The 11,727-nt window shown below is 42.4% G+C and overlaps 2 protein-coding genes across 3 annotated transcripts; both read left to right on the forward strand.

Annotated features, from left to right (window-relative positions):
* Positions 1–2,758: 2,758 nt before the first annotated feature.
* ltb4r2b (leukotriene B4 receptor 2b) lies at positions 2,759–7,888 on the forward strand. Of its 2 annotated transcripts, none has more exons than XM_053628721.1 (5): positions 2,759–2,972; positions 5,315–5,869; positions 6,297–6,494; positions 6,826–6,863; positions 6,954–7,888. In XM_053628721.1, exons 2-5 carry the CDS (start codon positions 5,324–5,326, stop codon positions 7,231–7,233), a joined length of 1,062 nt encoding a protein of 353 aa, XP_053484696.1. In that variant the 5' UTR covers positions 2,759–2,972; positions 5,315–5,323; the 3' UTR covers positions 7,234–7,888. The 2 variants fall into 2 exon arrangements, with proteins under 2 accessions (XP_053484696.1, XP_053484695.1); XM_053628720.1 differs by having other exon boundaries at positions 6,294–6,494; positions 6,954–7,881.
* Positions 7,889–8,134: 246 nt separating this feature from the next.
* On the forward strand, positions 8,135–11,720 carry sdr39u1 (short chain dehydrogenase/reductase family 39U, member 1). The gene is made up of 6 exons (XM_053628724.1): positions 8,135–8,399; positions 9,100–9,206; positions 9,461–9,543; positions 9,796–9,917; positions 10,698–10,850; positions 10,935–11,720. The coding sequence occupies exons 1-6, from the start codon at positions 8,384–8,386 to the stop codon at positions 11,360–11,362; spliced, it is 909 nt and encodes a 302-aa protein (XP_053484699.1). The 5' UTR covers positions 8,135–8,383; the 3' UTR covers positions 11,363–11,720.
* The last annotated feature ends 7 nt before the right edge of the window (positions 11,721–11,727 follow it).

Consider the following 11,727-nt stretch of genomic DNA (forward strand, 5'->3'; position numbering starts at 1 on the left):
CTCTGACCTACTCTTGTTAACTATCTTTTACATTCTCACTTTTATTCATTTATGATTTATCTCTTTTTCTGTATCTGTTTCTCACTCACTTTCTCACTTTCACACAAACACACAAACACACACACACACACACACACACACACACACACACACACAACACAGAGCTGAATGATTTGGGAAATTATAATATACACAGGATAAAGGCCAATTATGTAAAATTCATTCTTAATTTGGACCCCACATGTGACATGTTAAAAACTCTCAGTCATATAGTTCCATGTATTTTGGTCCTGCACAATTAACACATCAGCTCAGCATTCTAGAACCCCACATCAATCAGTCTCACAACTGACAGGAGCGGTTTTTACTCTCCTTTATTCATTAATCTTCAGGAACTGCTTTATTGAATATTGAATGTTGTTGTCTTTAAATATTATTTAAAAAATATTTTTGGGAATAGAAATATATTGCAGGCAGGTACAATCATAAAAACACATGTACCATGGAGCAAAGCTGCATCAGTGGTGAGTTGTGGTGTGTGAGAGGTGTGCTGTGGTGTGAGTGTGTGTGTGAGCGATGGGTTGTGTTGTAAGCATTGTGAATGGAGCATCAGTGGGAGACACCCAGCACCTTGATACACACTGTGCGGAGCAGGAGGGGGTTGTGATGAGTCAGGAGGGGTTGTGATGAGTCAGGAGGGGGTTGTGATGAGTCAGGATGGGGTTGTGATGAGTCAGGATGGGGTTGTGATGAGTCAGGAGTGGGTTGTGATGAGTCAGGAGGGGTTGTGATGAGTTGTGATGAGTCAGGATGGGGTTGTGATGAGTCAGGAGTGGGTTGTGATGAGTCAGGAGGGGTTATGATTAGTCAGGAGGGGGTTGTGATGAGTCAGGAATGGTTGTGATGAGTCAGGACGGGTTGTGATAAGTCAGGAGGGGGTTGTGATGAGTTGTGATGAGTCAGGATGGGGTTGTGATGAGTCAGGAGTGGGTTGTGATGAGTCAGGAGGGGTTGTGATGAGTCAGGATGGGGTTGTGATGAGTCAGGAGGGGGTTGTGATGAGTCAGGAGGGGGTTGTGATAAGTCAGGAGGGGTTGTGATGAGTCAGGAGGGGGTTATGATGAGTTGTGATGAGTCAGGAAGGGTTGTGATGAGTCAGGAGGGGGTTGTGATGAGTCAGGAGGGGGTTGTGATAAGTCAGGAGGGGGTTGTGATGAGTCAAAAGGGGGTTGTAATGACACCACAATGCAGAGGAATTATGAAAAATATACACAGCAGTAAAATGTTTGGGAAGTTGATGATGTCACTCTGGGGATGGAGATTTCTGTATGAAGACCTCAAAGGTCAGGAGTCAGGAAGTGGGTGCTCTCTCTCTCTCTCTCTCTCTCTCTCTCTCTCGCTCTCTCTCTCTCTCTCACACACACACACACACACACACACACACACACTCACACACACACACACACACACATACTGGAAACACAAATACCCACTGGAGATGAAATACACTCTCACTCTCTCCCCTTGTCTTTTCCTGTCTCTCTGTATAAAGTACATTCCAGAGCAAGCATGTGTGTACATGTGTTTCTGAATTGCGGGTGTGTTATGTGTGTGTGTGTATGTGTGTGTGTGTGTGTAATTCCATACCAGAATATTTTTCTGTCACACATACTAGCACATGGAATGGAGATAAGGTTTATGAATGATTATGTGTATGAAGTTGTTTTTATATCATATATATATAATATAAATGTGAGGGGAAATGGGGACGATGATATAACAGCGTGACGGTATGATATGAAATGATATGTATGATTTATGACTGTGTGACAGTTAAGGTTGTTATACTCAGTGGTTGGATGGTAAATGATCTGAATGCAGATGGGATTATGTGATCGTGGTTGGAACTGAGATAATATTAATTAATTAATTAATTCCATATTAATTAATTAATAAGAAAATAATTTTAATTCAGTAGCTGTACTCACATTTTAGCTCCAGAATAAAAAAAATTCCTGTTAAAAATGTGTTAAAACATCAGGCCACTCATTTTTGATTTGTTGTTTCCTGTCCTCATTAATTCTCTCTCTGGTGATTGGTCCTTGTTTCACAATACCTTTTCAAATGTGACCACTTTTCCTGTTAAATTGTTGTTATTTTCCCTAAAATGATTATTCTGGGATGGCATGTGCGGTTCACCGATCGTTAGATGTTGCATGTTTACTTGGAGCATAAGAAATAGTGACAGTATAACATTATCAACTCATTAAACCACAACCAAACACAATGAAATATCAAATTATTTTCAGCATTTACAATCTGGATGTCATTTTTAACAGAATTTGAAAACACTTTGAGGTTGTACATCTGCTGCTGATTAAAAGCTCAATAAAATAAAAAATAAAAAATGATCTCATCAAAATAAGCCATAATACAATTCCAATAAAAATGCTGTGACAGTGGAGAAAGAGCGTGGAGGACTGACTGACACCTCTCTCTCTGTCTCCTTCCTGCTCTCTCTCCCTCGCTCTCTCTCCCACTCTCCATGTCTCTCTCTCTCTCTCCCTGCCCTCTGTCTCTCGCTCTCTCCCTCTCTCTGTCTCTCTCTCTGTCTCTCTGTCTCTCCTTCCCGCTCTCTCTGACTCGCTCTCTCTTGCTCTCAGCATGTTGTAACCTGTGTGCTGTAAATCCTTTCTCTTTATAAGAAGAAGAAAACAAACTGAATAAACACTTTCTCAAACTGGAGGGACAGATTAGAGAGACAGAGGAGGAGAGACACAAACAGACAGATATACAGAGAGAGAGAGAGAGAGAGAGAGAAATAGTGACAGGAAAAGAGAGAGAGAAAGAAAAGAAAGAAATCTAAAGAGAAAGAAGGTGACTACAGGAGACATTGTCATTCTTGAAACAAAGATTTGATCCTTGCATTCCTGTGAGGAAACTTCACCGTTCCACATCATCCACACACATCAGTGAGTATTCAGTTCTTTAACCTCCTAAGTCCAGTTCTTCATCTTTATACGCAATCAAAAAACCCCAAAACTATAAACACGTCAGCGCCGAGTTCCACATCATGTTTAAACACAGCATCAAACCCGCATCTCATGGGTTTGACAAGGTTTTTGTTCCCTGCAGTGACGCTGGTGCTGGTGTTAGAGGTTTGGGCTTAAAAACTTATAATCTATCAATATTTCGACAGTGAAACTATTAATTTTGGAAATTTCTACATTTTTTCTGTGTTTAAACTTTATAATGTTCGACTGGTGCTGGGGTTCGGGTGGTTATTGCTTGGGTTATTTTTGTTTTTTGGGTTTTGTGGTTTAGGTGGCTGGGGTTCGGGTGGCTGTGGTTTGAGTGGTTGGGGTTTGAGTGGTTGGGGTTTGAGTGGCTGTGGTTTGAGTGGTTGGGGATTGAGTGGTTGCGGTTTGAGTGGCTGTGGTTTGAGTAGTTGGGGTTCAGGTGGTTGGGCTTCGGGTGGCTGAGGTTTGAGTGGCTGGGGTTTGGGTGATTGGGGTTTGAGTGGCTGTGGTTTGAGTGGTTGGGGTTCGGGTGGCTGTGGTTCGGGTGGTGACTGAGGTTTGGGTGGTGACTGAGGTTTGAGTAGTTGGGGTTCGGGTGGTGACTGGGGTTTGATTGGTTGGGGTTCGGGTGGCTGTGTTTTGGGTGGTGACTGAGGTTTGAGTGGTTGGGGTTTGGGTTTTTGGGTTTGAGTGGTTGCGGTTTGGGTTGTTGGGGTTTGAGTGGTTGGGGTTTGAGCGACTGTAGTCCGGGTGGCTGAGGTTTGAGTGGTTGGGGTTTGAGTGGCTGTGTTTTGGGTGGTGACAGAGGTTTGAGTGGTTGGGGTTTGGGTTGTTGGGTTTGAGTGGTTGGGGTTTGGGTTGTTGGGTTTGAGTGGTTGGGGTTTGAGCGACTGTAGTTCGGGTAGTGACTGAGGTTCGGGTGGCTGAGGTTTGAGTGGTTGGGGTTTGAGTAGCTGTGTTTTGGGTGGTGACAGAGGTTTGAGTGGTTGGGGTTTGGGTGGCTGTGGTATTTTAAGATCCTCAGACCCTTCCTCAGGTGTGGAGTAAATGTCCTGGAGGGAGGTAGGATCATCTCCAGTGACACGCTGAGTAGTTTGTACTACACGCTGCAGGGTTTTGTGTTTGTAAGCAGTGCAGTTCCCAAACCAGCAGGTGATGCTACAGCTCAGGATGCTCTCGATAGTGCAGGTGTAGAAAAACCCTAGACGTCTGGGTCTCAGACTGTACCTCTTAAAGCACCCGAGGTGTTCATGCTGTGTTTCCTCCAGATTCCACTACACAACAAACAGAATGTTGCAATCATTTCATTCAAACAGAAATAATTATGGTTCTGTCATCTGTCCTTCGTGGAATTTGATTGGATAATGTGTGTGTGTTTGTGTGTGTGTGTGTGTGTTGACTTTTACCATCTCTTTTTTGGGGGCAGTAATGGATGACAGAGTTAATAATCCACCTTGTTCATGTTCAGTACACCAACAACTCTATTTCACATGTCTTCTTCTCAATCAGAGATGTGTGTGAAAAGTATCAGCTCAAATGGAGATCGGATCTTGGGGGTGTCACTCGGTGTAATCACCTCACACACTTATCACCTTTTTATATTTGTAAGAGAGGGGTATTAGCTTCGCTAGCACATTTATACCACCTACCAATTTATACATTTTCTGATCACTGCTGAGTTGCTGAGTCATTTTTCCACACAGATGTGAGTTCTTTTCCTCGCAGTCAGAATGAAATGAGCTCAGTGTGGAGAAACGACAGGTTCTAACTCGCCACCATTAGCGATGCCGCACCCTTTCACACATCCTCTGACACAACTCTGCTGCTCAGGACAAAATGGAAATGATTATTAAGGAGCAAATAAAAATGTTTTTATTTTCATACCTGACGGTCATGTGAAGGAACTCCAAGTGTGTGTGGGGGAGAGAAGGAGGACTTCAGGTTCTATAAAGCTCTGTCCATGATGTCAACTGCTTTGTACAATGCTATCACAATTGTTTGTGTTTTAGGTCATAAAGCAGCTCTGTGTTTGTTTGTTTTTGTGTGTGTGTGTGTGTGTGTGTGTGTGTGTGTGTGTTTTTTACCATTATAGTTTTGTTGTGTTGCTCTCTCTGTTGTTTAGCTTTGCCACACTTATACTCCTTATTGGTGCATCACTTTTCTCATTTCTCATTGTGCTGCTGTCAAACCCTTCCTGAGATGTTGGTGAGGACCAATCACGCCAAGACAGAGTGACATTTTACTGAATGTGTCATAACATTAAACCAAATCCGCTTTGCTTTCTCCTTCCACAGGCGTCTCTAATGACTGAGGAAAATACCACAAGCTCTCCCACCCCTGAAAATACCCCAAAAGACCCCGCGGTCTCGTTTGCTATCGGCACCTTCATCCTTGCCATCGTCTTCCTCCTGGGCGTCCCAGGAAACCTCTTCATCATATGGAGCATCCTGGTGCGTACCCGTAAGCGCTCAGTCACCACACTGATCATCCTAAACCTGGCGTGTGCTGATGGTGCCATCATGTGCCTCACCGTGTTCTTCATCGTGTACCTGGCTAAGCAGTCGTGGGTGTTTGGACGCTCCATGTGCAAGCTGCTCTTCTACCTGTGCAACACCAACATGTATGCCTCCATCATGCTCATCACGCTCATGAGTTTGCACCGATTGGCGACTGTGCTGCGACCACAAGGTGCTCACATCTTCAGGCGTAGGAGGAACGTGCTGAGCATCCTCATCGTGCTCTGGGTGCTCGTCTTCACGCTCTCCATCCCTGCTCTGATATTCAGGGAAGAGATAGCGAACAACAACAATAAACTGCTGTGCTTACACAATCACACAGATCCCAAATATGTACGTATGTCTCACTGTTACTACAACAATCATACAGTAACAGTAAAGTGTAAGAGTAATACACACTGTACTACAATAGTGGTACATGCAATATTACATACTATAGTACTGAACACTACTACTATTACTATTAATACATACAATATTAATACTACATACTATACTACTGCGCTTTTACTGTGCTTCTACATACTACCCTTAAGTAATACTGCATAGTATAGTGGAATACTGCATACAGTCATTGGGGAAAGAGTACAAAACACAGTGACGAGTAAAAGTACTGTTACTATGGAAATAATTCCCTTGAGTCAAAGTAGTGATCAAAGAAATTACTGATGTAAGAGTAAATAATTAATCTGGTAAAAAAAAATACTTGATTACTTTAGACAGGAAATGAACATTATTTGTTGTTTACCGTGAACAGCAGGTGTTCCACCTGAGCTTGGAGACGGTGGTGGGGTTCCTGCTCCCGTACGGGATCATCGTCAGCAGTTACGTGTGTATTCTCCGGCGTCTGCGACAGACACAGTTTAAGAGGCGACTGCGTAGTGAGAAGCTCATCCTCGCCATAATCATCACCTTCGCTGCTTTCTGGCTGCCATATCACATCATCAACACCATACAGGTGAGTAACATCCACATTTATCCACACTTATTTATATGTACATTCTGGATTACATGCTGCTTCTAAACTCAGAAACATAAAACCTCAGCACATACATCACTTCATTATAACACATCAGCATTGTTACACTGATCCCTCATCATTCGCTTTATAAACTGATCAAATACTAAAATAATACTCATAAAGACACTAATAATAATACTTTCACTAACATGTTGATGGGATTCTCAGTGTTATGAGTCATTTACTCCATAACATCACAGAAACAAACATATATCTCGTGTGTAAAGTACAGGAATCCTGAATTATTCTGTATTTCCTGTTATTTCAGGTGGTGTCTGCGTGTGCACCAGAGCATCTACACAAAAAGTACGTATTTTATACTCTCAGTACATCACTGACGCTAACGTTAAGTCACTGACTGATGGAGTAATCTCTGGGCTTGTTTTCTCCATGCAGGTTAAAGGAAATCTACTTGTATCGACCCACCACCTCCTCGCTGGCCTTCATTAGCAGCTGTGCTAATCCTGTGCTGTATGCGCTAGCAGGGCGCTCGTACATCCGCGCAGACGGACTGTCCTTCATGGCCCGGCTGTTTGAGGGCACGGCGCTCGAGATCAGTAACGGAACTCTCCGTTTTCAACGCAAAGTGAGCAGAGCGGGACAGGCGGTGTTCATGCTGAAGAACTGTGACTCCTCTGCAAACAACACAGACAGAAAAACAGACAGAGACAGCTAACAGACTGATATATGACTGACAGTATTACACAAAAATGTCTTATCATATATATATATATATATATATATATATATATATATATATATACATGAAATAATATGACGTTCCTGGTGTGATTATCATCCAAACCCAGAATGATCCTTTTCACTACATTATTACACCAATAAATATCATACTTACAAAACAAAACTGTTATTTCTACAGAACAAAGCTATTTTATTTATTACAGTTTGTTATTCCAAACATTTATCAATCTTCTATTTGTTCTTTATTCTTCTCCTCTTCTTTTTTTGTAGAGAATTTCAGTGGAGTTTAAAAAAAAAAATTTTTTATAAACTGTATAATTTTGAAACTGTTTAAGATTAGAATGTGAAACGTTTCTTTTTATGACGTGTGCTGATTGGACTGAGGGTCTAATGCTGCGACACGCCATCGATGCAGTGGAAATGTGCTGGTGTTTAAGACTGAATACATGTTGACTTCTTGTTAATCTCTTGGTGTTTTTAATCTAGTTTGTTTTTGTTATTTTCTTCACAGATGCTTTCCTATTGGCTGAAATCATTCACATGGTTATCTGTCTGCATTACTGAGAATGGAATAAAGCATTTTTATCATTAAAAACTGTTTGCTAACATAGCATGTGTTAGCATCTAAATAAGGCTCTGTCATTAGTGGATATTAGCAAAACATTTACAGCTAACTAGCTAACAGCTCAGTGAGCGTGCTACTGCCCTAGCAAATCATAAATAAAGTCTTTAATCTACTGGCTTCATAAAACACACAAAAAATACTTCAGCCATCTTTATTTTCCACTTCAGAGTGTAAATTAACTGATTTTTAAATCTCTAATGAAGCCTTTTAGTGTTCTACACAGTCTAGATACTGTCGGGGTGTGTGTGTGTGTGGGGGGGGGTGTTACGTTTATTCGTATATAAATTTATGTTTATAATCTAATCATCATCATCATCATCATCATCATCTTGGCTGGATGTTTTGCCCCGACCAACATGGCTGCCACGTCGTTCTAAAGTCACGTGATAAAGCCTACGGATCCCCTCTAGGATCAATTTTAGTTAAAGCACTCCGTCTGCATGTGTGAAACGTGCTGAGGGAGCCAAGGACAGGGATAGTTTCTCTTCTGTCAGCAGACATGCGGGTTTTGATCGGTGAGTTAATCTGAATGAGAAATGTTCTGAATGATTTAGTTCATAAAAACACGGACTGGGATATTGGAGTGTAAACATCATTAAACACGACATTGTCCTGCTCTGTTTCCGTTACTGGGTTGCAGGTCAGTGTTATGAGCGCTTATTAACTCATTACAGGCTGTAGTTTATTCTTTACACTTTGTCGTCAGAGGTCAGGTCTACAATTCAGAGACGTTTGCGTAAACCTTATTTACTTTTCGAACCCGTACTGCGGCAGATCCCGCCTCTCGCGCCAGGATTGGCGTGCATTTTTCCGCCTCCTGCGGTTCCTGCACCTGGATTGGTTCACATTTTACTGCCTGTTTCATCTGCGCTATGATTGGCTGTTAATTTTACGCACACTTCTGCTGTCGGTAGCTACCACTGCTGGTCTGCGATTTGCCATTGCATTTGCCATATTGGGCGGGTCAAAATCCATGGAGACGCAGCTCTGCTCTGATATAATCCAGTTCTTTCGCTTTATTTTCAAACGACATTTTTATTAAATCTGTTTTGTTTCAGAACTTCTTTCTACACCGTGGAACTCCTCACTCACTCTCTTTAAGTAACTGATTTATTATGGGAAAATCACTGTGTAGTGAGCACAGTTAACATTAGCATCATCTCCACCCAGTGATATTAAACACACTTCCTTACTGTTTTATCCGTTTCCTCTCAGGAGGAGGGTCAGGGTTTGTCGGCCGTGAACTCACTAAACTCCTAAAGGTCAAAGGTCATGAGGTCACTATTATATCGCGACAGCCAGGTCCGGGCCGGATAACATGGGTGAGATTTAATGTTTATTAACACTTTTTCTTTCTTTACCATTGTATTAACACACATGTATACAGAGAGGAGAAATCCCTTATAGAGCCACACACGCACCCGTCCTTCTCTTCTTTCTTTCTTCCCTCCCTTATAAACATGACCACTTTTGGTTTTGTGTTTGAGGATGTTTAGAAATACTTTATAAACTCTCACTTTCTGTGTGTGTATATGTGAATATGTGTGTGTGTGTGTGTGTGTGTGTGGTTTTTCAGACTGATCTGGAGTCAGCTGGTCTTCCTGTGTGTGACGCTGTAGTGAATCTCGCTGGAGAAAACATCTTAAACCCATTGAGACGGTCAGAACACACACGCGCACACACACACGCAGACAGAACAGTATACACATACAATGCACACAACACGCATTTTACATTCAGCACACACACTATATAGACACGAAACACAATACAACACACTCTATACACACATATTGAATCACAGAGCTGAGGAGCAGAGATTATTATTATTATTATTATTATTATTAAATAAAGTTTTGGCAAAATTTCTATAAATAAATGTTTGTAAAAATGCTGTGTGTGTGTGTGCAGGTGGAGTGAGAGCTACAGAACCGATGTGTTTAACAGCCGACTGAAAACCACCAGGAGTTTAACTCTCTCCATCACCTCCACCCCAACCCCCCCCCACTGCTGGATCCTAATCACCGGCATCGGTCTGTGTCTCTCTCTCTCTCTCTGTGTCTCTCTTTCTCTCTGTCTGTGTCTCTCTCTCTCTGTCTGTCTGTGTCTCTCTCTGTTTGTGTGTGTCTCTCTCTCTCTCTCTGTCTGTCTGTGTCTCTCTCTCTCTCTGGTGATCAGTATTGATTATAAATTGTAATATTATCTGATCAGCTGTCAGTGTGATGATCAGTGGGGTGTGTAGTTTGTATAAGTATTCACCCCCTTACTGTCAAACTCCTCATAGCCGGGATTATGGAAGAGCAGTGAAACATCTGGAATCCTGTCTGCAGATGCAGTAAACATGTGGAAAAGCTTCTCTGCTCCGATGAGAACAGAATTGATCGTTGTGGTGCTTCATCACCCTGAGAACACCGTCACCACTGAGAAGCGTCGTGGTGGTGACATCACATTTTAATAACCGATTTAATGTCGCTCTGTGCGATGCTCGGGGTTTTTTTTTTTTTTTTTAAAGGACCAACCCATGATGGATATTTTTCCAGAATGTTTTCCTGGACTTTTTGATCGCTCCTTGTTCTGCATGATGCTGTGTTTAGGTTCTCTAACACACTCTGGGTTCTTCCAGGAACAGGAAAGGAACACTTTAATTACACACAGCTCCGTTCTACTCGTCATCTCACTGCTGATGGAAACTAAACCAGAACTAATTCAGGGGGTGAATACTTATGTACTCATGCTGTAATGTCTGTGTCTTCTGTTAATTGAGTTGAAAAGAATGTTTACAGTTCTAATGGGGGTGTGTGTGTGTTTCTCAGCGTGTTACAAAGCGAATGGAGAGACTACGTATACAGAGGACAGTGAGTGGACGCCCTTTGACCTTTGGTCTCAGCTGGTGAAGGAGTGGGAGGAAGCAGGACGACTTCCTGAAAACATCACTAAAAACACCAGACAAGTCGTCATCAGATCAGGTGACCCATAATGCACTTCTGTCTCCGTAATGCACTTCTGTGTCCCTTCTTCATATCCTGTTTAATTGGGTTTGTTTCTCTCAGGAGTGGTCCTGGGGCGAGGCGGCGGTGCAATACAGCAGATGCTCACTCCATTCTGGCTCGGTTTAGGAGGAACTTTGGGTTCGGGAAATCAGCCCTTTCCTTGGATTCACGTCTCGGATTTAGCCGGAATCATCTCTCACTCTTTGGATCCGACCCGCGTTCCTGCTTCCTCTCAGCCGGAGGTGTTTAACGGAGTCGCTCCAGCTCTAAACACCAACCGCCAGTTCACACAGGAGCTGGGTCGAGTCCTGAAACGGCCGACGCTACTTCCAGTTCCTGAGTTCTTCCTGAGAGCCGCTCTGGGCCGAGACCGGGCCATCATCCTGACACAGGGCCAGAGAGTTGTTCCGAAAAGAACCCTGGAGTCAGGATTTCAGTTCCAGTATCCGGATTTAACCTCGGCACTGCGGCAGATTCTCACACGCTAATCTGATCTAAACACAGTTTCATTAATATAACCCGAACTCCACCGTGAACGTTTTTTGTTGTCTGAGTTGCTAAATTGCTAGCTGATTGTGATAAATAGCTTGTTAGCTAATGAGCTAGCATGCTATGTCACTAGCAGAGCAAAGTCAGCTATTATGTACATGTATGTACTTAGTTGGAATGAGATTAGGTTGCTAGCATTATAACTATCTAGCAGCATAAGTAGCTGGCTTTTTACCCAGCTAGCTTGCAGTCTGTTAACTAGTTAGAAATTTTAATTTGATTTAGCAAGCTATCGGCTGTCAAGTACAAATAAAGTCATAAATATAATAAATTCTCAATGTTCTATTTTTGAAATATGTAGTGT

The sequence above is a fragment of the Ictalurus furcatus genome, chromosome 7, assembly GCF_023375685.1.
Source record: "Ictalurus furcatus strain D&B chromosome 7, Billie_1.0, whole genome shotgun sequence".
Taxonomy (NCBI): domain Eukaryota; kingdom Metazoa; phylum Chordata; class Actinopteri; order Siluriformes; family Ictaluridae; genus Ictalurus; species Ictalurus furcatus.

Coding starts and splice junctions, on each gene's coding strand:
- sdr39u1 (XM_053628724.1), top strand. Junction 9,544..9,795: donor ATCTTAAACCCATTGAGACG/GTCAGAACACAC, acceptor GTGTGTGTGCAG/GTGGAGTGAGAGCTACAGAA. Junction 9,918..10,697: donor GATCCTAATCACCGGCATCG/GTCTGTGTCTCT, acceptor TGTGTTTCTCAG/CGTGTTACAAAGCGAATGGA.
- ltb4r2b (XM_053628720.1), top strand. CDS start 5,324: ATGACTGAGGAAAATACCACAAGCTCTCCCACCCCTGAAAATACCCCA. Junction 5,870..6,293: donor ATCACACAGATCCCAAATAT/GTACGTATGTCT, acceptor TACCGTGAACAG/CAGGTGTTCCACCTGAGCTT. Junction 6,495..6,825: donor ACATCATCAACACCATACAG/GTGAGTAACATC, acceptor CTGTTATTTCAG/GTGGTGTCTGCGTGTGCACC.